The sequence below is a fragment of the Lissotriton vulgaris genome, chromosome 4_1, assembly GCF_964263255.1.
Source record: "Lissotriton vulgaris chromosome 4_1, aLisVul1.2, whole genome shotgun sequence".
NCBI lineage: Eukaryota > Metazoa > Chordata > Amphibia > Caudata > Salamandridae > Lissotriton > Lissotriton vulgaris.
Genome location: NC_141691.1, coordinates 1,901,274,343 through 1,901,302,180, shown reverse-complemented (window position 1 = coordinate 1,901,302,180; position 27,838 = coordinate 1,901,274,343). Strand labels below are relative to the sequence as shown.

The window sequence follows — 27,838 nt, the reverse complement described above, 5'->3', positions numbered from 1 at the left end:
TACAGTACTAACCTAATCTGAAACCTTAGGGACATTTGGAGTGAGCTCCCGGTTCCAGACCTAGTTTACACTAGGCCTCTACATAGCAGTTTACTATCAGTTGTGGGCTCAACTGACCACTGGGTAGCTCCCAATACAGACCATTAATTTTTTACAAAATATTGCAACATTTGGTAGCAATAGAGGAGTGCAGGCTAGACTCTTACATAGAAATTTCTCTAATGCCATACCTATTGCATTGCAAATACTTGTTTAATTTTGGTTATCGATCTGTGTTGGATCAGTGACTAAAAATACAAGCATTTGCAATGCAATAGGTATCGCATTTGTGAAAGTTAAAGCTCTAGGTTTTGAAAATGAAAAGCCAAGGCGGTATGTGCTGTGGGTAGTCTCTGCAGCAGGACGTATGTCAGGATTTAAAAGCGCAGGCAGTGGCCAATTGGAGGAGAAGGCCTTGAGGACAGCATGCATCTTAAAGGGGCGGTGAGCTGCTGACAATAGACACATGGATACCATAGTGAAAGTAGCACGGCAAGGTGCGCTGTTGAAAAAAACATACAAATGTTTTAAAAGTAGATTAGGTTGAGCTGCCCAGCACAAAAGTAAGGCGCGTAGCTGGCATGTTAAATCTGAAGTACGTTGTGTCACATTGTAAATAAAAACACAATATTTAAAGTTAAAGTGCGACGTCCCGGTGAGTGCTTTTTGGTCAATATAAAGCAGCCACACAAGAGTTGCTGCTACCATATTTTAAGTTAAAGTGAGATGTTGCGGCATGCCCTTTTTGTAAATATAAAGCGTTTAATAATGCGCAAAGTCCAAAGCAGCTGTAGCCAAGGAGGGGGAGCGGGCGTGTGCGGTGAGCCCTTTTTGTAAATATGAAGCGACCAATAAAGCACAACGTCCAAGCAGCTGTATCCAATGAGGAGGAGCAAGCTTAAAGCAAAAAAAATTTGAGAAAGTGAAATGCAAGCAAAGAGAAAAAAAAACGAATACGAGCGAAGAAAGGAAAGGTGCAGGAAAGGGGGGCTTAAAAACAATGAGGAGAGGACAGAGAGATAGGAGCGAGAGAAAACAGGCAGGAAAGGGGGAGGGAGGAAGTACCTGAAGCGACAGAGAAGAGAGGAGACGAGTTTGGCAGCAAACAGGGCGGTGGACACATGCTGGCAAATGGTGACCTGCAGAGCGCGTGAATGGGAAGAGAGGCCGTGGGAAGTGGGAGGGGAAGTAGGAGAGTGCGAAGTGCAGGCGGGGGCGGGGAGCGGAGCCTTTGAAGAAGTAGGAGAGTGCGATGTGCAGGCGGGGGGCGGGGAGCGGAGCCTTTGAAGTGTGTGAGGCACTCACAGATAAATGGTGGTTTGTGACGTAGCTGGTTTGTGCACGCGCACGGAGCACATGAACTGTGGCAAATCTGCCGTTGGTTTCAGAGCTTATTTGGCCCTCAATACTCTCGTCTATTTATCACTTACGTGATAAAATAGTCGAGACCTAAAAAGTGCAACGTGCAGCAGCTATTATTACTCCTGGGGCAGTCAGTGATTGCCAAGCATGTTAGTTCACTAGCGACCTCTCCGAGATCCAACTTAAGTGCAAGTGGCAAAAATGTGAAAACAAACAAGCAAATAAATAGCACAGCAGTAGGTCGACATGCCACTATTGATGGGTACCAAAGGGAGATCTTGTCCTTGGGCTGATAGCCCACGGCCAGGATAGCTTGGAGATCGAAATGAAGCCGATCCTCCTGCTAGTAGCCTGGCCCAATTAAATTCATGCTTTTATTAGGGGTTTCCTTGGGACCTGGAAGGCGCCAAATGGCACAAATGTTTGTAGAGTAAGTATATGTACGCCAAAGGACGATACCAGGCTTCCAAAAAGTCTGTGTTTTAGGCGAGAGTGAGGAGGTAGCCAAGACCCTTTTGTTTGATAGAATCACTGGCCCGCAATGCAGTGATTTACCTTCTTGGGCAGTGTTCGTTCAAATTTGTTTAAGCATTTCATAAAGAGACAGGATGATATGGTATCGTCTGGCCCTAAACAGAGTATCACGGCATTCCTACATGTGCGGATTCTTTTGCTTTGAAATAAAGGCTTGAGGAAGAGCCTCCCCTCCATAGCCAACTCAGGGCAAATGCAGGTGAAGAAGATTCACGTTGCTTTCCCTGTTCCCCATGTATTTCCATGCAGATTTTTCTGTTAAGGATGGGGAGCAGCCCAGGCGGCACTGCAGTAGTTTAAGTTTCACATGATGCGAGTAGGTGCAAGTGCTAGATACCATGCTAGCGGCAATTTGGAGTAGCCGTTGATGACTGTCCAAGCGTGTCCTCTTTTGGTAAACTCCTCTTTGTCCTTTAAAAAAGGGATTTTAACCGTTGCGGAGTTCACTAGTTTTTTAAAAACATTATATAAAAATGACGATGCCCAGAGGTTTTCAAGATGCAGGTTCTTTAGCGAATGGTTCAAGAATTTTTTAAGACTATTACGACAGCCATCCTAATTAATTGCTAACCAAGATATGTTGTTTTGGGTGTTGGGTTCTGCTTGCCTTAGTTTGAAGCAGGTCTTGACTATAGCACTCTGCCGTCCGATGGATTGTCTTATAAGTCCAAACTCCAATCGAATTTGGCTGGGGATTGTGTTGCTTGGTAGGTTGAATACGTAATAGTAAATTTGAATTTGGAGTTTTTCCAGTGAGATCAAATCCTGACCCAAGAGTGCCTTGCTACCATATGTCAAGGTAGGCAAAGTTTTTGCCACCATGACCTTCAGCATTGGATCGAATGTAGGCAGCAAAGAGGGCGTTCCTCTAGTTTGTGATGGTTTAGAACTGGAGCCCTAGATACTTGTTTTCATTTACTGCATCTAGGGTGTGTGTGCCCAGATGACAGCTTTTCTTGTTTGTCTTGCTGACCATCCGCACCTTAGTTTTTTTTCGATGGGTGACCAGGCCATTTTGTGTTGCATGCTGGTGGAGCATGAGTATAAGCCTCTGGAGGCCAACTTTGGTCAAGCTACATAGCACTACATCATCCGTGTATAAAAGGTGATCCAAAGCGAAGGTGCCCAGCTGGGGGACATGGCTATTAGCTTCATCAAGAGCAGGTGAGAAGTTGGCCATAAAAAGATTAAAAAGACTTGGGGCTAACACGCACCCTTGTTTTAGGGCTTGATGGGTATATATCTTTCTTGTATGACTGCGTAAGGCCTTGATGGTTCTAAACAGGTGTGAGGGGATGTTCTAAGCCATGAGCTTCTTCCAGAGCTTCACTTGGTTTAAACAGTTGAATGCTGATTTATAATCAACGAAGCAAAGATAGGTGGCACAGTTCCACTTTCCCATTTGGCCCAAGAGGTTGCAAGAATGTTAGTTAAGGTGTCAGAAGCCCCACCCAAAGCAAGATTGGGTTATTGGGACCAACTGTTTGGTACTGGCAAAGTTGGTTAGATCGATAAAATGAGGGTGGCACAATATTTCGGTTAGTTGTTTAAAAGCGTTATGAAGCGGTAATTTTCTGGGCGTGTTTTATTTTCCCTTGTGTAGCAGGTGATAAATGCCCCACACCAAGAGTCCGGTATCACCAACGTAAAAACTGTATTGGTGTAAAAGGGAACCAGCGTCCTTTCCCAATATGATGAGTCTTGCTTGTAAATGGCCTGGGGTATTCCATTTGTCCCGGGGGGGCATCTTTCAGTGCTTTCTTAATCACAAGATTGACTTCTTGTGACAGTTGCACACCTTCTGGCCTGAGAGAAAAAGTAGGTCTGCGTCTAGGAACGATTCAGCAATTGAGCAGTAATCTGAACTAAGTCATATGCACAGACTTGAAGCTTGATCAGCTGAGGAGTCATTTGTTGGTGTAGCATTGCCTGTCTGGGGTTCTGAGGTTTAGGCATGATGCAGGAGAGTGCTGAGCCGGTAGTCAATGGCAAAACCGGGTGCGACTCAGCATTTGTTGTTAATGCCAGTTCTATTGCAGCCAGGAAATGATTCTTAAGAAAAGTGACCCTGCACTATTCCCTAATTGGCATAATCTAGAAGGTCTGCTGCTGTTGCTTTATCCCCTTCGATGCTCATGACGAGCTCAGCTCGTCATGAGGTACACCTCTCGTGTGCTCATGACGAGCTGAGCTCATCATGACCACACCCATTTACATTAGGGCCCAGCACAGGAGAAGGATACCATCAGCAGCGATGGTGTTAAATTATTCACAGTTTTCCCAAAAATATCTTGAATTGGGTTTCTGGCTGTTATACAGCAGTTTAGGCCAGCTCCTAGGAACTAGCCGAACAGCCTAGTTTTGTTTTTTCTTGGCCAGGTGATAGACTACAGATTTCATTTTTAAGTTTGAGCAGGATTCTGGTTGTGCTAACCTATTTTGCTGTGATGGAGGAGCCCTATAGTGGAGGCTGTCATGCATGAATTTAAACTTTTACACTCTTGCAGTGCTTTTTTTGGGTAAAATGGCAGTCTATTATGTTTGAATGGTTTATTAAAAATGTCAAAATGGCCACTTGCGCATCACAACAAAATTGCATTTATGCATCACAATGTATGTGTATGCATTGGTGACCATCTTGGAATGGCTCCTCTTTATTTAATACATAACCCTTTACAAGAAGACAATAGATTTGTCTTCATGGTGGACATTTGAGCATATTAATGCCAATGAAAAAAGTTTTGGGAAAGCCAACAGATTGGTCTGTTTAAAGTAGCCCTTTAAACATGTCTGAGGCTTCCCATTGCACAACCTGCGTGTGCAGTTTTAAACTGCCATGTCGACCTGGTAAGTTAAACCTATTACCAAGCCCAAATATTACTTTCTAATACATATAAGTCAACTCTATGCTAGGGCCTGGACAGCCCAGAGGCCAGGGTGCAATGTATTTAAATGGTAGAACATCTACTTTCAAGATGTACGTGTCCTAGTGGTGAAAAACTATTCATTTCATTTTTCACTACTGCAAGGCCTATATCTCACACAGGATAACATTGGGATTACCTTATTACATTTTATAAGCCTAATTTCCAAATGGGAAGAAATGACTGGTTCATGTTTGGTATCTATGGAATCCTAATTTTAGATTCTAACTTACGGTGAAGTTGGATTTTAAATGCAATTCTGAAAATGCCCCTTTCAAAAAGTTGGCATTTTCTTGCCTTAGCCATTTAGTGCTTGCAGCAAGTTTTTTAGCCACGTGACTATGTGTAGTTGGCAGTTGGCCTTTCTGTATCCCACCTAGACAGCCACACACAATAGAAGTTTAGGTGTGACTGAGTGGGCCATCCTGACAGGATCAAAGGGAGGAGCTGTACTCAGCCTCATATGCATTTGAATAGGCTGTGTCCTGTCCCCACACAAAGGGCTGCGTACCCCATGTAGTTAGCCTGGGGGCAGGGCGGGCAGGGCAGGGTATCTGTGCACTACCAAGACATGCCTCTAGAAGCTTCTCCCCACTTCAAGGCACAATTGTGTATAAAAGAAGGACCTCGGACACCACCATTTCAGTACATTTCTGGACCTAATGATACTCTGCCAAGAAGAAGGAGTGCTGTGCTGCTGAATGACTACCACTCTTCTGAACTGCTTCTGTGCTGGACGTCTGCTTTACTGTGCTGGCCTGCTGCGCGCTGCCCTCTTGCCTGGGTGAGAACAACTGGACCTGAATTTTTGGAACCCAGAACCCAGAGTGACTCCAAGGGCTAGTTGGCTTGCCTCCTGATCTAAATTAACAGGGACATAAAATAATTCAAACAGCCTTGCATCTGTACCTGGACTCTGCCATCTGTGTTTCTACCATGCCAAATTGTGCCCCCCCAGTTCTGGACCCTTGGAAGTGGGCCTAAAGTACTTACTAGCAGAACCAACACATCTTTTCTGCTGAGCAGGCCATCTCCTAGCAGAACCGAGCATCGCCAGCGCAGTACGGATTGGACTTGGCACAGAAGGCCCACATCACCCTCGTAGTCCTCGGAACTGACATATCACTGACGGCGCAGTGCATCTCCGGGCCAGATCCTCGCATTTCTCCTCCACAGCAGCTCAAAGCAGGACTCCGCATCACAACCTTGCAGCTCTTCAGAATCAATGCATCGCTAGCTGCGAGCCGCATCCCCAGCTGTGGGCTGCATTCCTAACACCTAGACTTCACATCACAAGCCCTGTCATCGCATCTCAGAACCGATGCAGCGCTTCTTCGCCCCAGATCCACGCAACTCTCTGCAACCAGGATTTAAAGGAACTTTGTTCAGCTGGCCTAACCTCGTCCCTGTAGCCCGCTTTGTACTTCATTGTGATCAGCCTTAACTTGTGATTATGTCCCGGCCCCACACAACCAAATATCCTGTGTTGGCGCTTAGTTCTTTTTGGTGCTATCTTAACCTAAAACTTTGAAACTCAATATGACCGTTTTGCCTGATTGGATTTTTGTTGTGTTGGTCCTATTTTATTTATTTAAATATATAGTCTCTTTTTTTAAACTTGGTGTAGGATCTTTGTGTGGCGTTTTTACTGTGTTTACTGTTTGATGTGTTGAAGAAATACTTTGCACATTGCCTTCTAAGTTTAGCCTGGCTGATCTGTGCCAAGCTACCAGAGGGTGAGAACAGGTTAATTTAGGGTTTGCCTGCCTCTTACCTTGACTAGGGTTGTGGTTGCTGCTTGACCAAGGCTCATACCTGAGTCAACCAGTAACCCAGTTTCTAACAAGTTGTAACTATGTGGATGTTGGTAAACATTTCCAATGCTCTTTAACATCCTATCTGCAAACCTAAGAAGGGTGGGTGCGTTGGTGCATGGATGCCTAAAGTGCATCAGCTTTGTTGAGAAAAAAGCAGTGCAAAACCAGGGCGTTACTAAGGTAACGCCCTGTTTTTTTCATTCTTTTTGATGCAATGCAATACAGCAACATTGGTTAGTGCGCTGTGCTGAACCAAAAGTTAATACATTTGACCCTTAGTTCACAAAAAGAGGGCACTCAAATACTCCAAAACTTTGAAGCATTAAGTCACAGTTTTGTACATGGAGGCCATACTTATAAAGTCTAATCCCTTAAAATCTGTTTGAACACCTTGCTTGGACTGGAGCAGAAACATGAATATGTATTGCCAGAAGGTGCTACTGGATTGTGTTCCCCAAGCTTGTGATGCAGCTTCTCAAGCTTGCGGATTAAAAAAAAACAGGCTCTAAAGGAAGCACAATCAAAGCTTGATTTATGGTGTTAAGCAATGCTTGTTTTTTTTGTAAAATAGAAATAACGAACCTATCGTTTTTCCATTTAAATGAAAGGCTGATGCCACTTTAGCCACTTCAGAAGCAATGCCAACACTATGCAAAAAACATAGATCCACGGAAGAAAAAACATGGATGCAGAGCCAAAGTGCTCCTGCTTTGCAGAGGAGCTGTGATCTTCTAAAACGAAAGTACAGAAGCTGGAAACAAAACGGCAAAACAATTATACAGCTAAGAAACAGAAGATCTGTATCAGAATTGTTTATAGTGCTATGTCAGACACCAATGAACAGACAGTTCGTTAGCATTAAGATCTTCCATTCCTATACTATGGAAAAGGCCTATATTGCAGTGTTCTTTCTGCTTCAAGCTATGACGTCTCTTGGGCTAGATGTACCAAACCATTCACAGAACCACAGGATTTACAACCACAACATGGATTTTGATATGTATTCAACCCATTTTAAGAGACATAAAGGTATTTACAGACCCATGTTTAATCACAGTTAGGAAGAGGCTTGAAAGGGGTGTTCCCTCCTAATTACGATTCAGGTAGAAGTCAGAAATCATTGAACAGATACTGACACCTATAGGAGTTGTTTTTGACTTGTTAAGAGGAAGATGCCCTTTTGGTGTGCTCTTCCCTAAGTAAATGGTATTGGCTGTCTGTGGTGACTGTGGTTCACTGGATCACAGACCATTCCACCTGATGTTTTTCCAAATGGTAAACGTTCGTGTTAAAAGAGGGACTTGTTCTTTTAAGGAACACAGTCTTTAAAAACAAAAATAGTTAATCAATTGGGAATGAGATGCAGGGATTGTTGTCTGCTTTTCCTTGCTGACAGAATCTCTGTGTTTGTAGCCCTTCACATGAGATCGCAAACAGTGGCCTGACTAGTTATTATTCATTAGGGATGTCTTTCTGTGACCCTCTGTAGCTAGGATTTTTTGTGATGCAACCTAATAGTACATAGGTCGCCTTTCAATTCTGGTACATCTGGCCTAAAGGTCAGTAAAATGTGTTGATCATCAATATGGTTCATTTCGACGTTCCAACTTAAAATGATCTACCTAGACGAGTTACAATTAAGACTGACTTAAAAAAAATATCACCTCCCTTTTTCTCTCTAGCCAATTTGTATGTTGCAGGCGATGTGATAAACAATGCCTAAAGGAGAACATTCTTAAAGTGAACACTATGGGGCACATTAGGATAACAGGCGGACTTTGCCCGCCCGCCATCCTAATGGAAAATGGGACCGCCTGCGATATGAGCGGCGGTCCCGCCATGCACATTATGATGCGTCCGCCACACTGGCAGGCGCATCATGCATTTTTAACATTGCGGCGGGCGGTGTTTACACCAGCACTTCGTAAAAAGAAATAAATACATACTATCGTTTTCTTACTGCCAGTTTCGAGTGTATGCTATTTACCATATGCTAAAATGTAATCGAAGAACAACAGATTTCATCATACATTCTGCATTCTAAATTGCAGCATGTGATAATGTAATATTTACCATATGCTAAAATGTAATCGAAGAACGAAATATTTCTTCATACATTCTGCATGCTAAATTACATGTGATAACGTAATGTGACATGTCATCAACAGAGTCGGGCTTTAAGATGGCGGAAGAGAGTACGGTACAGTCTGCTCTAGTCCAACTCGGGCCCCCAACTGAGGAAGGTGCAGTGGAAAAAGGTGTGTACAGTGAATGACTATCATTTTAAATATTGTATGGTTTTTATTCATGTTTAATTCACAACATATTTACGTGCGTTTGGTGTTTTTTTAGTTACCCTCTTTTGGATTCGTGTTGATTTAATGTAGTCACAACCGACTGTTTTCAGGTTATTTGTTTTGGAGGAACAATTTTGAATTTTTTATTTTGTATTTCATGAGTTGTTTAGTATTTTCTATTTATTGCAGTGTTTGTACTTTTATATACTATAATTATGACTTGCCTACTTTTACCAAACTACTCAGGCATCCTATATTGCATTTAATTTGATTTCATAGCAAAATAGTCTACTTATTATACAAGGTTTATTGGAATTGAAAAAATGTGCAAGCAAAATTTACTTGCCAATATTTACAGTTATCATTCCAGTCTGACATTAACTTTTAACATATGTTCTTTTTTTAAGTTTTTATTTTTTAAGCATGAATTAGTTGCCAAACGAACACTGTGGGGCATATTACCAACAACTAGCGATAATTATCGCTATGTTGGCTTAGCGGCAATATTTTTATCGCCGTGCTGCGGCGATTTTTATCACTTAGAAGCCTTGCTATTATCAAGGTTTATCTCTTAAGCGATAAAAATCGGCCGAAATGCATGAATATCACTGAAAAGTCAGCGATATTCATGCATTACCGAGCTAATGCTCTTAGCCATGTTATCCACATCCCATTGGATAACATGGCTGCGAACTGCTCAGGGCAGGTTTTAGCTTTTGGAGATATTCGCGCTCAGCACGAATATCTCCAAAAGTTGGTAATAGGAGATAGCGATGTTAGCGACTGTTTCCAGTCGCTAACATCTTGCGACGCCCACTTTGCATGTCAGTAGTGATAAATTACACTGACATGCAAAGCGGGGCCCAAGATGGTCGCTATCTCCTACTAGCTGGCGCTAACTGGTGTTAGCGACAGCTAGGTAATAGGGAGATAATTTTATCTCCGCTTTCTTGGATTTTAAAGCCAAAAAAGCAGAGATAAACCCCCTTGATAATATGCCCCCGTGTTCTTGCACTGAGCTGGCTACTATTTAAAAATATTTGAAACCTGGAATGACTTTTGCAGCTTCTCCTTTATTCAAGTGCTCGACTATCTATAGAGAGGAAAGCACACAGTGCTTAGTGCTGTGTGGTCACCTTGTGTGGCATTACAATGATTTTTTTTGAGTTCCCAGTTGCATGTGTGTGGTTCTGAAAGTAAATTATCAAACGTACATGATTTTAGCCTTTTTAAATGACTGGTACCCTTCCACAGTGAAGGGGTCTATAGTGGTTTCATCAGCTCGTGGTTTTAGGCGATTTAAGCAGACTAGCATGAGGTATAACTTATGTCATTATTGATTCTGTTTTGTTACTTGAATGGGTAAATTGAGGGTGCTCCATGAGCTCATGAGCTCATGAGGTATTTGTTTGCGCTCATGGAGTGCAAACCACACTCAGCTCTGTGATGCACCAAAAGGCTTACCACAATATATCTCCCAAACAAATAGAGATAAGTGTGCAGAGCGCTCAGAGGTACAGGGCAGTATGTTCTCCTTTGTTTCTCTTACTAAACTGAATAAGGATAGGAAAATAATGGGACAATCTAATATTGCCTTTGTATTACTACAGTTTCCTAGCTATAAAGGCTTATTTTTTAGGTATTGTCTACAAAAGGCTTTAGTTGATTGTCTTCAAAAGACCAATTGTGTACAATACCAATACTTTCCTTCGAGGCCAGGATGCCTTTCAAAATTGCTTGCAGGGCAGAGACATCAGACGCCCCATAGGAAGTGGAGCCAGCATTGTGGTGGGAAAGCACAGCCCTGGAGCACTTTGTTGACATGATTCCTTCTCCTCTTTCACAGTGCAGGGCAGAGACATCAGCCGCACCACAGGAGGTGGAGCCAGCATTGTGGAGAAAAGGCACAGCCCAATTCAGGTCCCAGGTGCAACTCCTCCCACCCATATAGATGCAGATCTCTCTATTCACCATAGGCTGACTCATTCTGTCTCCTGGAATCCCCCAGCCCTGTCACTCAAACTCCAGACAAGGAATACACAACCTAGCAGAGGCAGGTTTGGATAGTTAGACAAGAAAATACCTACTTTCTAAAAGTGGTATTTTCAAACACAGAATGTTAAAATCAACTTCACTAAAATATGTATTTTATCATTCTAAGTTCAGGCATACTGAACTCGAACTTCTACCGTGTTCCCTGAGTTAGTTCGGATTATAAAATGTAATAATCTAACTGCCCATTCTGGCCTATGGCGAACAGAGAGCCTTGCAATAGTGAAAAACTATAATGGCTGTAATTCACTATTAGGACATGCCACACACATCAGGGTTTGTCCTACCTTATACTCACAATGCACCCTGCCCTTGGGCCTACCATAGGGGTGACTGATATGAGGAAAAGGGAAGGTTTAGGGACTGGCAAGTGGGTGCACGTGCTCAGTTAACATGGCAGTACCAGACTGCACATAGGCTCTGCAATGGCAGACCTTAGACATATTTTTACAGGCTGCTTCTGTGGGTGGCACAACCAGTGCTGCAAGCCCACCAGCAGCATTCGGATTACCAGCCCTGGGCACTCCTAGTGCACTGTACTAGGGTCTGACAGGTAACCCAAACCAGCCAATCATGGAATCACAAATTCAAACATCAGTTTACAATAGGGAGCACTCGCACTGTGGCACTGGACAGCAATGGCAAAGTGCCCAAAGCATCTAACACCAGCAAAAACACATGAGGCAACAGGAAAAATGGAAGGGAGACCCACGCCAATGGTGCCCGATCTAACAGTAGTCATGCCTGATGAGGTGGGGGATACGACCACTACTAAAAGGTGTCCTTTATTGCTGAATGTCCTAACTTGAAATGTTAGAGGATTGAGCGATAATAGTAAAATCTGCAACGTTTTCTTGTATTTACAACAACACAAGAGCAATGAAGCTGTTTTGCAGGATACACATCTGGCTCTTACTAGCGGGCTACTCACACAAAGATGCACAAAAGGTGTATGTTATGCTGCTGGTTTTATTACTCATGCACACTTGGTCCTGATTTGGGCCAGTGGTTCAGAAATACAATTACAGGAGGTTTGTGTGGACCCTGGTGGGTGTTTTGTGGTGGTGCATTGCCACAAAGATCAATTTGAGGTGTTACTAGTTGGGATCTATGGGCTTAACTACGAGGACCCACAGTTTTAACAGGCACTACATGCCAAGATGGCCCATTATGATAGTCTACCTCAGATTTTGGGCTTTAATTGTGTTCAATCACCTGACTTAAATCGATCCCGGGGCCTGCCTCGATGACCCTTACTGGCAGCACGTGCAATAGCGGAGGTCGCTGGACATAACAGACTAGTGGATGCATGGCGCTGCAGCTCCCCACAGGGTAGGGAATACACGCATTACTCTACTAGTAGTGACATTCATACATAAACTGACTATTGGCTTATTTCGCACAGTCTAATGTTTATGGTCAAGCCGTATGAGCATCTGCCCCAAACGTACTTGGACCACTGCCCAGTGCGCTTAGTGTTCGAGCTAGTGGATCCATGCTCACAGGCGTTTTCCTGGCACTCCCCACATTGTTAGACACTGTGTTTCGCCATGAGTTTGCACAAGAGATCGATGATTACTTTTAGAACAACTTTTCTTGGTGGCTAAATTCACCACTATTTGGCAGGCTTTTACAGTCTATATCCATGGAGTTACTATTTCAAAGCATGCTTGGGTGCTTCACTCATTTTGGGATCTCCTAGCAAGGTTAGAAAGGGACATGGCCACAATGAAGCACACATGGTGAGATGGCAGACTAAACACTTTTAAGCGATATCTGAGCTAAACTGGTGGAATATAATGAGCTGGCTCAGAATGAGGTTGCGCACTAAGGCGAGTACACCACAGCTAGAATCTATGGTGAGGGGAGCATCCAGGTGCTACTTTGACCACTCTTATTAGGACTAGCCTTGAAGAAAGTACTGTATTAACGGTTGTAGATGAACGGAACATGCCTCTCTATGAGGCTGGGCAGGTGATAGATCGGTTTAGCGTGTATTACATTGGCGGTTACACTTTACGCACCACCCATGATGAGCAAGCCGTAGCCAATTAATTAATGCATATAACTATGAAACGGCTGACTGGTGATCACAGGCAATGACTTTATGGCTCCTCTTCACCCCACAGAATTTGCTGTTGCGTTAAAAGATATGCCAAATGGCAAGGCACTGGGCTCTGACGGATTGACAGTGGCCTTCTATAAGGTTTACCAGGATAAAGTTATACCACATTTGGTTAGCCTCTTTTAGAGATGATGTGCAAAGGTCGTATGCCCCAGACAATGCGCAAGTAGTTATTGGTTACTCTGCTCTAGCCAGGTAAACTGACTGATCAGTGTTCCTCCTACCAGTCTCCTTCTCTTTTAAATACAGATACTAAGCTGTTCGCCAAGGTGTTCCCTAATAACTTGGCTGCTTTGCTCCCCAATATAGTGTGCCAGAGCAATCCGGCTTTATACCTGGTCGGTCTATTTTATTTAACCCCTGTACTACATTTGTGGTTATGTCACACATTGACTCGGACATCTGTGTTGCTGAAATTGTTTATATATGCAAAGAAAGCATTTGATTCTGTTGAGTGGGGATTTATGTTTTATGTATTACGTCACGTGGGAGTAGGTGAGCTCGTCCTGTAAATAGTTTGGGTTCTTTACACAGAACCAATGACACGTATATGCCACAATGGTGAAATGTCAGTACCATTAACTATCACGAGGGGCACGTGCCCCATCACAAGGGGCATGTGCCAGTGTTGGTCCTTATCCTCATTGCTTTATGCATTGATTGCTGAGCCCTTGACATGTGGGTTGCAGATATATCACTCTCATCAAGGTATTTACTTTACACATTACAAACTTATAATTTCAGCATATGCTGATGACACACAAAATCTTTCACCAGTTCTTAGAGAGATTGTACTCTTTGGTGGCCATTCAGGATTACAAATTAACTCGGACAAGTCCCTTATGTTTTCACTTACCACCGCTACCATCCCGGTATCATTAGGGTTTCCGCTTACTTGGACGACAGAGCCTGTTGGTTATTTGGATATACAAATTCACTCTGACCCGGAAGTCGTGCTGCGCGATAACTATGGAAAGGTAGTGCATCACCTTACAGTATGCCTACCCCTTTCGATGTGTGGAAGCACAGCTTTCATGAAGATGATAATACTCCACAAATCCTTGTTTCTTTTAGCAAATGTCCCAATACTCTTGTATATTGCATTTTTTCAAACACTATGCTGCATAGTGGTGTCATTGGCGAGGACTGGTAAACAGTTGAGCGTGCAATTGGATACACTCATGCTCCCATATGAAATGCGTGGACTTAATGCTCCAGATCTGGAGGCCTACAATAGGGCGGCACAGTGTATGACCCCCCTAAGCGTACCATGAATGCTAGCGTGGATGCCCAGGCACTACATAACTGGATTAGCAACATGGTAGAGATGGTAGCGCCAGCAAAAAGGGTGACAGTGCAGAGAACTTCCCCCACGGCCCCTTGGTTCTCTGATGAGTTAAGAGTGGAAAAAAGAGCTTGTAAGAAACTCGAAAGACAATGGAGATTAAATTACTGCCCCCTAGCAAAAATACAATTTAGAGAGGCCACCAAGCGGTTTCACAAGCATATTAGGAAAGAAAAAAAGAGCTACTATGCCTCCGTTGTTCAACAGGCAGACAATCCCAGCAGAGAAGTGTTTAAATTGGTTAAATCCTTTTTGAAGCCCCACTACATTGAAAGGGATATCCCCCCATCCATAGCACTCTGTGATAAGATCTCTATCTACTTTGATAATAAAATACAGATGGTCTATGACTCCTTTGGCCCACATAAACCTACGGCCAAGGAGGATAGAGAGAATGGGGACCGATCCCCAGTCTCTTTGAGGAAATTTCAACCTATTCCGCTAGATGAGGCAAGGCAAGAGATAATCCGGTGTAAGTCAGGCTCCCCAGAGGACCCTTGTCCACCTAAACTGTGGGCACCTTTAGCGGACGCTATTGCACCTATGCTCCAACATATCTGGAATACTTCCATAGACACTGGGGAATTTCCAGAGAGTTGGAAGCATGCGACGCTCCTTCCACTGAAGAAGAAGCCAAACGGGGATGCGGAGGATTTAACTAACCTCCGTCCTATCTCTCTGCTGGCTGCTCCCAGGAAAATGCTGGAAAAACTAATTCATCACCAGCTGAATGCTCATGTTGAATCTAATAACATCCTTCATGAGACTCAGTCTGGGTTCAGACCCGGCTTCAGTACGGAGACGGCGCTGATCGAGGTGGCTGATTCTCTGAGGTGGTCGTTAGATTCAGGAGACTCAGCTATGCTGATGCTCCTGGATCTCTCGGCCGCGTTTGATACGGTGGATCATGCTAGGATGATCCAACGTCTGGCAGACATCAGCCTACAAGACCAGGCACTCGGTTGGATGCAGTCCTATCTGTCAAACCGAACGCAGAGGGTCACTCTAGGCACTTGTGGCTCAAAGCGTAAGCCGCTGCAATGCGGGGTCCCGCAAGGATCTGCCCTTAGCCACCTTTTGTTTAACGTTTATCTTGACCCTCTTTTTTCTCTCATTGCCAACTGGGGAGTCACCGCAATTTCTTACGCTGATGACACCCAGTTGGTTTTTCCCTACTCGGAGGTTACAGATGTGGCTTTTGCAAACTTTAAGGGGTGCCTTCAGGATGTGGCTTCCTGGATGAATACTAATAAGCTGACACTGAATCCGGGAAAAACGGAAGTGATCTTCTTTGGTAAAGGCAGTCACCCTCCAGCTGAGCTCTGGTGGCCGACTGAGATGGGTACTCCACCTTCCCCCTCTCAGGGGGCAATAAATCTGGTGGTCAAGTGGGACGAAAATCTCTCCTTTGTGCCCCAGATCCATCAGGTCACAGGCTGCTGCCTGAGCAAATTGAGGAACCTCCGTCCAGTCCTGAAACTTTTGCCTGAGTCTTGCCGGAAAACCGTGATCCATGCCACCATCACTTCAAGATTGGATTATGCTAATGGCCTGTATAGCGGTCTCCCGAAATACTTGGTTCAAAGGCTGCAAACGGTGCAAAATGCGGCAGCCAGGCTACTTAATCATATTCCTTTTAAAGAGCACATCTCCCCCCATCTTCGAGCCTTACACTGGCTCCCGATCGCCAGTAGAATAAAATTTAAAATCCTTACTCTGGCCTATAGGTCCCTCTACGGCACCTGTCCTAATTATTTGAGAGCCCGTCTGCCTAGATATACACAGTCCCGCTCCCTTCGCTCCAATGATCAGGTGCTACTGAGTGTGCCACGAGTCAAAAGGGCTAGACTGGGCGGCAGGACCTTTTCAGCCAACGTGACCCGTCTCTGGAATTCCCTGCCTCCTGAGCTGCGAAAGGCCCAATCAGTAACAAGTTTTAGGAGACAGCTTAAGTCGTGGCTGTTCTCGGTGCCTCTCTAGGCTGCAGACTCCCAGCTAGCTTTCTTGCTAAGCCCTCACAGCGCCGGGACGCCTCCTAGTTGAGGCAGCTGTTCGCGCTTTATAAATACTGGTATTATTATTATGTTTGCCTGAATTCCAATAGAAGCCCAGGTTAGATGTGCAGGACATCTAACCTGGGCTTCTATTGGAATTCTATAACGCATATTAGCAAGCCCATTATCGCTGTTTTAGTGGCAGTTTCCTGCTGCTAAAATGGCAATCATTTTAGCGAGGTTCTTGCTAATATGCACCACAGTTCCTTGTAGTTGATAACTCGCTCCGGGGCTATCATGACATTGTGAACAATAAATCCAAATAGTTGTGGCTGACCGCAGAGTCGCAAGCCAGCTACGGTGTCGGTGAAACCTGCAAAACAGTATCTTTAGAAAGGCGTCGGTTCCGGGGGTCAGTGCAGGAGTTGTCGGGCCCTTGAAGTCACACGTGTTGCAGATTGAACTCCTCGTGGTTGAATTGACGTGCGCCGGCTTCGGCAGGCATGGGGGCTGCGGTGCGAAGGTTGATCTCAGGTTTCGGAGCAGGTATCAGCTCCGTGACGGTCATCCAGTGGCTTCGGTGAGACCAGGGCTGTGGTGCGAAGTGATGTGGTGCTTGTAACAGTGCTGGCAGGTCACGGTGCAAGCAGCGGCAGTGGCATTGCGGGATGCGTTGTCGTCATCTGACGAACTTGAGTCAATGGCGCCGGCATCAGTAGGCCAAATTGCGGTGCAGAATGAGGGCAGTGCGTCATGTAACTTACGAGCGGTGCCCTCGAAACATGGTGCAAGCAGCAACGTTGATGTCGGCTTGGAGCGGTGTCGTCGGGGATACCAGGCTGGCGGTGTGAAGCGAGGCAGTGCGAAGTGCAGAGCTGAGAGGTTGTGTTGCAAGCAGCGGCTCTGTGGCAGCATCAGGCATCAACTCAGGTGAGACCAGGGTTTCGGTGCAAAGTGCGGGGAGGCCCTCTGCAGTGTCTTCAGGACATGGAGTTGGCAGCGGCATCGTGGACGGTGTCTGGTTGCTTTTTCTTCTGTTGCAGCACAAACCACACAGCTCCCAGTGCTGGTAGCAGATGAACTTGAAGTTTTTGCTTTCCTGATACTTCTTGAACAGGAGGCAAGTTCTACCTCAAGCCCTTGGATAAACTCAAACAAAGAAGTTGCAGAAAGTTCAGTGCAGCCCTTTCTCTGCCCAAGACTAAAGCATCTACTGCAGGCCAACACACCAAAGCACACAACAAAATGGTAGTTCCTCCTCAAAGCCTCTCCAGCTCTTCTTTGTGGCAGGGTTCTGGGTCCAAAAGAGTTCTAAAACCATGGGGTCTGGGCACCAATATCTATACCACATTTCCCTTTGTTCTCTTGTGGCGGAGAGTGTCTGCACTCAGTCCAAACCAGTTCTGTCCTCTCAGGCCAAGCTTCCCAGCAGGAGGTGGAGACAGCATTGTTCAAGGCAGACTAGGTGTATTCAGGTGCAAGGAAATCTCCTCCCACTACTCTACATGAAGACCAGGTCTATTCTACCCAGCCCTGACTAATCCAGGAGAGGCAGGACACACCTCAACTCCCCCAGAGGCTGTCTGAATAGACTGCACATCTCCAGCCCCTGCCACTCCAAAGCCAGACAGTCAATCCACAACCCAGCAGAGGCACACAGGATGGTTAAGCAAGATAATGCCTACTTTCTAAAAGTACCATCAATATCAATGGCGTCACCCTGATTCCCTCGGAACCTGGGTATTGAATTAAAAAGCTACAAGTGGTTCCCTTGGGTAAGCACCTCGGAGTGCTCTTTTAGAACCAAACCACTTCTTCAAAAATAATTTCAAACTATACAAAACAATCCTGAATGTACCACACTTACAATAAATTATCAAAAGTATACATTTATTTCTTTCTTTGTTTTTAATGAGCTTTTTTAGAAAAAAATCTTTCACAATGTTGCACAGTAAATAAATACAGACTGCCAGACAAAAGAAAACATAAACAATAAAGAGACAATTCAGTGGGTGACTGTGGTGACAAAAAGTGAAATGAGTGACCTTTCAAATTCAAACACAAACGAACTGATAACATAGATTCCCTGTCCTTTTCCGGTCTTTCACTCTAGTCTTTTAAATGTTTAGCTATAGTGCGCCTGGACATGAGACATTATCACGTCGACATTTTGACCCTGTGGATATGTGTGTCTGTAGATATATCAGATAGGGTCTTCCTCAGGACAAAACAGACTAGCGACAGCCTATTTTAAAATGAAAATTAAACTCCTTTCAGTGTGGTGCCCGATAAAATATTTACAGGTGTACGAGCAACCATACTCCATGAGTACTCACCTTTGTTGAAAGAAATTCAAGAACGTGAATCTACTCCTCCGAGGAAGGAAATTTATATTTGGTGTCTGAGACTGGAAACTGGAGCTGTGCATAGCCCCACTTGCACTTCAAAGGCACTGCCTCAGCACACACAAAGAATTTCACCGCATACTATTGTGACTGTGGCCAGGGCAGGGAGGATGGATATTCCATATAATTCTGTGGAAGGAAAAAGCTCCAGACGTGTCTTCCAATTCAAAGCTGGCACCAGGTATAAAATTTGAACCCTTAGACCGACTTTTCAGTTCACTTCTGGGCCTGTTAGAGGACTCTCAGAGGACTGCCCTGCTGCTTGACACCTGTGTTCCTTCTTCAATTCAAGACTTCCAGAGTGACTCCAAGAGCTAGTTGGCAAGCCTCATGATCAGAGCCTCGAGGATAGAAAACACTCTAACCATTTTGACCACACCCCAGCCCCAGTGAGTCCTGGTCCTCCAAGAGACTAGCCTCTCATCCTAGACCCTTGGAAGTGGCGCTAAAGGTACCCAGATTTCTGAAATCCAAAACTTGAACTTCACTTTCTCAGCTATTTTTCTCTCAAAATTCTTCTCTGTCCATGATGAGTGGAGACCACCCCCAATCCAATTTCTGTACAAGAACCGCACTTCATTGCGACCAGCCATAACTTTCAACTTTGCCTTGGTCTCGAGCCACTAGATGTTAGCGGTTGGTGATTTGATCTTTTAGGGATTATTTTCCACTTTAAACTTTAAAAATACATAACTCTGGATCTACTTATTGGATTTTTGTCATTTTGGGGTCAAATAAGTTAGCAACAGTCACTCTATTTTTCTTAATTGGTATGGAAGTTGTATTCTGTTGTGTTTTCACTTTATTGCTGTTTGATACTGCAACTATACTTTACACGTTGCCTATAAATTAAGCCTGAATGCTTTTGTGCCAAGCTAACAAAGAGTTAAGCACAGGTTAATTTAGTGTCATTTTGTGGTACACCCTGGTGGGGATTGTGGCTGTTGCTTGAATAGTGTTTCACCCCCTCAATTAACAACCCAATATCTCTCAATATTGTTACTGCTTTTTGCGATCAGATGAAAATTCTCTTTCTTAGATACTTAATTGTTAAATTTGAAAAAAGGTCATCAGTATCTATTGAGTTATTACAACTTTTTAATTTATTGATAGTTGACATTGGTTGCGTGTACACAAACAGAGTATCTTTATTTTATCAATGGGGGAATTGTTTTTGTACTTTCAAAAAAAGAATCCCGCTTTGGATTATCCTTTAAGAAAAAAAAACATTGTAAGTTTGTAGTACGGCTCCGTCATGCTGGTGGAGCCATCTGTCAAACTTGCAGTGCATTGATAGGAATAGCCATGAGGTTCCTGCCAGTGCTAGAATTTTCCACTGGGCCCGTGGGCAATTGTAAATTTGGAAAACAGCACTTCCGTCAGGACAATAGTAAGTAAGTAAGTAAGTAAGTAAATGTTATTGTCTTAGGACAATAGAGTAATTTACTCCATCAGCCCAGCAGAGAAACAGGCCACCCATCAAGAATTAAATCAGCCCTTAAGCCAGTTCCCAGATGGGTTGTGAATTCCATGTACAGCTGTGGCTCATATGATAATTTTCCTAAAGGCAATTTCATCACACAGCCAAGAAAAGGTGGATTCAGGCTTTTTAGTTTCTGAAGCTTCTGGAACATTTTGAGATTTTAAATTTGCTTCATCTTTGCAAATTTCCAGGTAGTGTTAAGACAGTGGCTGGTTCTGACTTAGCTTCAGTTTTGGTGAGTTAGTTTTGATTTTATTGTTGCTCCTCAGTACAAAGTAATTCTGGGTACTCCATGGCTGACTTTACATAACTCTTGTTCTGATAGGGCTACCACGATGGTTCAAGTGAATTATTACCAGTGTCAGAATAATGTAGGCATTCATGTCTCTCTAAAGAAAATCATCCCTCTAAGGCATTTAAATGAGTGAGTTTTGGATATGCTATCTCGTTATCCCTCATTACCAAAAATTCTGTTATGTTTTTATAAGAAAAAGGCAAATGTTTTACTTCTGCAAAGAAGCTATGACTGTGAGATTGATATCGAATAACATTTGGTCTTCTGGGTTCTCTATTTCACCCATGTCCGCAGGGCTCTCCTTACAATCGTAATAATGGTTCCACCCACACAGGTGGCCACACCTTGGATTTAATTTTTACTTCCCTCCCTAACGTTTATTGTCATCCCCCTAGATACATCTACTGGTCTGATCATAAAATGCTAGACTTTTCTTTTCTGCATCTACCCGAACCCACTAATCACCTTATTACGCAGCCCATCAAACGCAGACCATGGCATAAAGTAACTCCTGCCAGGTTCGCACAAGTCTGGAAGCAGCCAGTACTTTTAAATTCGGATGACGTTGAGACATCTCTCTCCAAATTTAACTCCACACTGATGACAGCCATTAACACACTGGCTCATCAGAAAACTGTTAAACAGACAACCATAGCTAAGAGGGAAATATGGTACACTGAGGCCCTCAAAGCGGAAAAGCAGGGGTGTAGGAAATTGGAGAAACGTTGGAGACGGACACGTAAGGGGGAAGACAAGGACCGATACTTGGTAGCTATGACCACTTATTATAAAAACATTTAAAAAGCGAGGAAAATCAGTATCACCTCCCAAATAACAGAGGCAGGCAATTCTACCCGAGAGCTATTTAAAATTATACAGGCCTTCACTAACCCAGTAATTTGTGAGAGCCCGGATATTTTTACCCAAGATCTTTGCAATAAAATTTCCCAGTTTTTCGAAGATAAAATTGAGGGGATATATAAGAAAATCATGAAAGTCTCAGGTCCCTTAGAGACTGAGGCCCCTGAAATTTCCCCAACGGTGACCCTTGGGAATACCCTTCATGTAATCCCGGAAATAACTCTACAAGATCTGACCACACTTATTAGCAAAATGAAGACCGGCTCCCCTACTGATTTGATTCCTGCTAAAATGTTTTCCCCCCTGACGGAATCTCTAGGCCCCACTATTCAAAAACTAATGAATCTCTCCTTTGCCGAAGGACAACTCCCACAACCCTGGAAAGAAGCGGTAGTGAACCCCATACGCAAAAACACCACCCTACCTTGGTCAGAGCTCTCCAACCGCCGCCCTATTTCCCTCCTCCCTTTTATTAGCAAACTGGCTGAGAAACTGGCTGAGAAACACCATCATTGCCAGCTTTATCGAGGCGACAAGGGGCCTGGACCAATCACAATCTGGGTTCAGGCCCAGCCACAGCACTGAATCGGCCCTCCTCTCGGTGACTGATAAGATCAAAATGTCACAGGATAGAGGGGGCTCCATGATTCTAGTGCTGTTGGACCTGTCCGCGGCCTTTGATACCGTGTCTCATAACATCCTCCTCAGCCGTTTGCAGGAAGTGGGGATCGGAGGCTTAGCATTATCCTGGCTGGAGAGCTTCCTTTCCGGGAGGTCGCAATCTATTAGCCTGGGCCCCTACCGTTCCATCTCGAAGGGGCTAACGAAGGGGGTGCCACAAGGCTCATGCCTTAGCCCTACATTGTTTAATGTATATGTGGCCCCCCTTGCTGAGATTGTGCGGAAGTATGGGTTCACACCGGTCTCCTACGCTGATGACACCCAGCTCCTCTACCCCTTCAGCTCCCTTGGCCCTAAAGTCATGGAAAATTTTGCCGAGGATATGAGGGCAGTGTCACATTGGATGGCCGCAAATTGCCTCCAATGCAACGTTGCAAAAACAGAGGTTATGCTCTTCGGCAAAGCAAGTCTTCTTTGGTCTCCAGATTGGTGGCCGCTGGATTTGGGTCCAGTTCCAACATCAAAGCCTCACGTTAAAAATCTAGGGGTAAAAATTGATCAAAAATTGATCCTTAAGGAACACACCAATCACATCGCAGGATTATGCTTCCACACCATTGGCCTTCTAAGACGAGTCTTCCCGTATCTTCCTGACACCTACAGAAAGACTCTCGTACAGGCCCTGGTTACTAGCCGCCTGGACTACTGCAACGGCCTGCTGACATTAGCTAATGCAGATGCAGTAGGCCGTTTGCAGGTAGTCCAGAATACTGCGGCTAGACTGGTCATGAGTGCACCGGCCAGGACTCCCTCTAAGCCCTTGTTGGATGAGCTGCATTGGCTCTCTATACGGCAGCGTATCAGCTTTAAGATATGCTGTACGGTCCACAAATGCTTATACGGGGATAGTCCTAAATACCTTTCTCAATCACTTGAGCTGTATCAACCCACCCGGTCACTCCGCTCAAGTAACCAAGCTCTTCTAAAACCCCCTACAACAAAAAAATCCAGACAGGGAGACCGAGCATTCTCCTCAGTCGGCCCTGCTTTATGGAATAAACTTCCTACAGATCTGAGAATGACAACCAACCATCTGTCCTTTAGAAAGGCATTAAAAACTCTTCTTTTCCAGGAAGCATCTTAGCTCTATTAATCAATCTTATTGACTCTATTAATGTTCTGTCTGGCAAAGCGCGGAGATACCCTTACGGGATTGAGTCCAGCGCGATATAAGAAATTAAAATAAATAAATAAATAAATCACTTTTCACCTGTAACACCATGTCTCCACACTCCAGTACTGTGGTGTCAGTATCACTCTCCACATCAATATCCCTAACTTTTGATTTAGTGTTTTTGTTTCTACAGGTATTAGAATAATGTCCTTTTCTGCCACACAACTTACCAACTACTTTCCACCAATGTCATTTCTTTTCATATTAGCCTTATACCTTTTATTGTCAAATCTGAAGCACTGGCCTTGAAATTCTCTCATTTGATCCTATTGGGGTGTTTATGATGTAATCTCTTGCACTCTATCAATCATGATATATTGCCGTTCTTAGTCTCCTTCACCCATGCAGTTCAAATGTTCTAGCTCTTCCGCAAATACTAATATCTGAACCAGACTGGGCAATTCTACCTAGATTATCCTTTTCTATGTTGCAATCAGACCTGAATTGATCCCTGTTTGTTTCTTATAGTGTGTCCCCTTACATGAAGATGGTAGCTTGCATACATCTGCAACGTAACTTTCTACAGATTCTTACAAAGTGGTACCTCTCTAGAATGGCACTCACTTTGGAGAGATAGTGCAGGTCCGTATTTAATACATATCTCGTATTCCTTGAATTCCAAATTCTTTCCATCAAGTAAGTTAGGAAGATGATAGAAGACTTTCTGACCTTTAGATCCTAATCATCAACAATTCGATTTTCCTTTCCACAATACTAGAAGTTTTAAAGACACTGACATACAACTCCTGACCTTTTTACATTTCACACAATTCATGCCAGGTTCTCGGGGTGTAGAAAAAAATAACAATGGGGCTGTTGCATTGTGCATGATTGACAGTGAAAAGAGCATCAATGTCTAATAAGATGCAGTTATCTATTCTTGACCCAAAGCTAAAACGTTTATAGTTTATTTGACCTCTCAGGCATAAATGCAATGTAAAGATGAAAGTCATAAAACTAGCAACATCCAACATCAATGACTGAATAGGCACCCAAACACTCAGGTACTCAAGCAGGTACCTGAGGTCACCGGTAAAATAATCACACAAAAAAACTGGCAGCTTCTTCGGTAAGGCAGGGGAGCGTAGTCCCACTGAGCAGGTCAAAGAGGAAAAAATAGAATTATAATAACTCATTGTTATTATCGTTTTTTTCGCCTTGCTCAGCTGGGTAGGGGCGGGCTGCTCTGCTCACAGAGCAGGGCAGGGGAGGAGTGGTTTGCCCACTCCAAGTACGCAGGACGCTTTGGCTGGCCGTCTTGGGCCGGTCAAACCGTCACGCACAATTTGCATGTTCTCCATGCAGGCTGCATTACATCCTGCATGGAGACCATACCCAGCCTCCCATTCTCCGGCCTAGCGCTGAACCACAGCGCAAAGACCAATCACAACGTTGCATTGCAGCATTGTGATTAGTTATCGGCAGGCTGGGAGCCGGGTGTTTCCTGCATCTGCCCTGGAAGCGGGGAAGAGGGAGAGGAGGTGGTGGCAGACAGCAGACAGGTAAGCGTTGTTTATTATTTTTCTTCATGACCTCCTTCCACCCTCAACTCCCTGGCCCTGCAACCCACCCCCCTAGCGCCGTTGCATACCAGCCGCCACTGACTCAACCAAAGGAAAATCATTTCTGAACCAATATTGACTGAGTCCTCATTTTAGGTTGAAACGTCTAAAAAGTTAGATGGCCTCCATACTGAAGCACTTTAACCCTCCGATATCAGGTTTGTTAACATGAAATCAGGTTATAAACTCTATTCACCACAGAGGTTAATGAGGTTTAAGCATGCTTATCAGTGTTAACTTCCACAGTTTCTTACCTCTCTCATCATTTGTTATCATGAAGAGAAGTAAGTCAAAATCTACTGTAGTGTACTCACAGAAGAAAGTGCTTCAACATTTGAATATACAAACAGATCCCCGGCCGTTGCTGTGGGGAGCTGGACTCCACGTTGCTAAGGAATGCCAACTGAAAAACAATACTTCATGCTGTAAAGTTGGCAGGAGATGCTGCAGATGTTGCACACATGCCCTCACAGGACCAGCCAATACTTGTACGTACGTTACACCGCCAAGGATAGACAGCCTCGGCACAGAGCATGAGCACACGTGCACGCAGAGCTTCCCATGAGCAAACAAGAGAGTGAAGTCTGATATGGTTGAAGTCTGCACAAAGGCTAGAAGTGCAAGATGTAATTGTTTATATGACCTTGTTACGCCACCAGGAGTATGCCCAAACACAACATCATTAACTACTGTGTTCAGGTGGAAAAAAATACAACGAGATGAAATCTTGCTTCAGCACCATCATAGAAGCAGATGGTTGGGGGAAAAAAGTGCGAAGTAATGCACTCCAACAATAAAATCTTTAAGAATGCTCAGAGGGTAAAATGGCTGATTGGTAAAATCCTATATTGCAAGGGTCGTCATAAAAGAAGCACAAGGTGCCAGCTCGCTCTTTGTAATAGCTACTGTTCACTTTGATGCTCAGGTAAAGAGGTCCAATACACATGGATAACTCAAAGAGCACCTCATCCTCAATGTAACAAAGTAAAGCACTGTCCAGAGTTGAGTAGATACGACAGAAGCAGACATCCGAGTGCATTTTAGGAAATTGGCATTTTATTTTTCACGTTTAGCCATGCAGCTGCTGCAGCTGGGTTACGTAGGGGTGTGTCCTCCACTGCTAATGGTTGGCAGCAGAGAAAGACTGGAGGAGCAAGATGGACCCTCCACAGTGCGCATGTCACTTTGGCAGGCTTTCTTGAGCCAGCCAAAGTGACAAGCGCGCTTTGCAGCTCTCCACTCAGCCGCCCCATCTCTCATTCACAGCCTCCTGTTTCTGCTCTTGCTTGTGGAAAAAAAACCACTAACAACAACTTGAGTAGATGGGCGCATATGGCAATTTTGTTGATCTATAATTTACCCAAGTCTTGCCTTACTGCTCTAATTCAGTGGTGCCCTAACGCACGTCTGTGTTCCCCTTATGCCATGAATTAGTGGATCTTGTTGGTAGATATCTGCAGGGTACATAATATGAGTGTTACATGCTGCATTATTACAGAGGCTGTCCATTTTGATACATTAGATTTCCATAGTTAAAGCAGATGACCTCTAATGTTTCTAAAAGCCACAAACTGTGATGAGGAAAGGTTCAAAGGGAACCTAGTAGTAATGCTCTGGTTACTCACCAGCATTCTACATAATAATTGAATCTTATACTTTCTCCCAAGGGCATAGCTTCAGGTTTTTTTTTTGGGGGGGGGGGGGGGGGTGGGAGGGGGACACCCCCCCAAAAAAATGCTCTTAGCTTGGTAATTGGGTCTGGGGGCCCAGAGTTGAATCTACTATCTCTGTATCAGTTTTTCTGATTGTGAGACAAAAATGAAAGAAAAAACTGTGACCTTTGATATAAAAAGGAGGGGGGCTGGGGAGAGATAGAGATACTCATAAGGTGGCTGAATTTCTAAATATGAACCCAGATAAACTGGAATCAATACGAGTGTCCCCGCTTGCCCAAATTGTGGGTTTCTTAGTCACATATTTTATTTCTCAGAGCCTCCTTTATCTTTATTTTCACATAACTGCACACTTTTTAGGACATGAGTTCAGGATGTGCAATGTACAAGTACCTCTTATATTTAATGTAATATACTGTAACGTTGCTCCATTAAAAAGAAATGTAGGCCACATTTACGATGTCCCTGACTACTCCGCTGTCTCTTCACTAATGGCATTCCTGTTGGGGGAAAACCATGAATGTTTCTAAAAAGTATTACTTTTAATAAATGTCTGGATATTCAGTGATATAATCTGATGTACTAAAGTGAAATGTTAAAGAAATACTCTTTTTTTGTATTTTGAGGAGATTGTATCATAGTTTTACATTATGTTTGTTGCATGATATACAAACAAATGTTTTCTTGGCTCAGCTCGTGTGCAGACTCTTAGAGCCAAGCCAGTCCCATGGCTCGGCTTTGGCTTGGCTCGACCTATTAATTTGCCTACGCATCCTCTTCTATTTGCAACTCAGCCTTAGTACATGGGGCCGTCAGTCACTTGATAAAATGTTTTTTGAAAGGTGAGGCCTAAAAACATGGAGCCCTGTCATCAAGGCTTCTTGCAGCATAGATTAAGAAGAGTGTGTGCTGTTAAAATACATTTAAAATAAGTGATCAAAGGGCAGGGATTCCGGGGGATGTTTACGGTGTGACATCCCTCAAATGCAATCTTGGTTTGGTATTTGCGTCAGGGGGCCCTGAATTTAGTCTGCTATGTCGGTTTCACTTTTTCTCGTCGTTCACATTCCATTAAGATTTCAACTCGTTCTGTTTTTGGATCGGGATCTTAAATACATATAGTAACCGGTTTACCAAAAGAAGTAGTAAATCTGTACACATAAAAGTACTACTTGATTATCTGCAAATGTAATACTATTTAGAAATCACACACTT

General features: G+C 44.0%; 1 protein-coding gene across 5 annotated transcripts in view; it reads left to right on the top strand.

The window, feature by feature from the left end:
* The window catches only part of OC90 (otoconin 90), a 521,593-nt gene that overhangs the window by 403,800 nt on the left and 89,955 nt on the right, over positions 1 to 27,838 (top strand). For all 5 annotated transcript variants that reach the window (XM_086967045.1, XM_086967044.1, XM_086967046.1 and 2 more), the window contains one exon: positions 8,845 to 8,934. In XM_086967045.1, the coding sequence (XP_086823171.1) occupies positions 8,845 to 8,934 (90 nt within the window). The remainder of the gene's footprint in view (positions 1 to 8,844; positions 8,935 to 27,838) is intronic.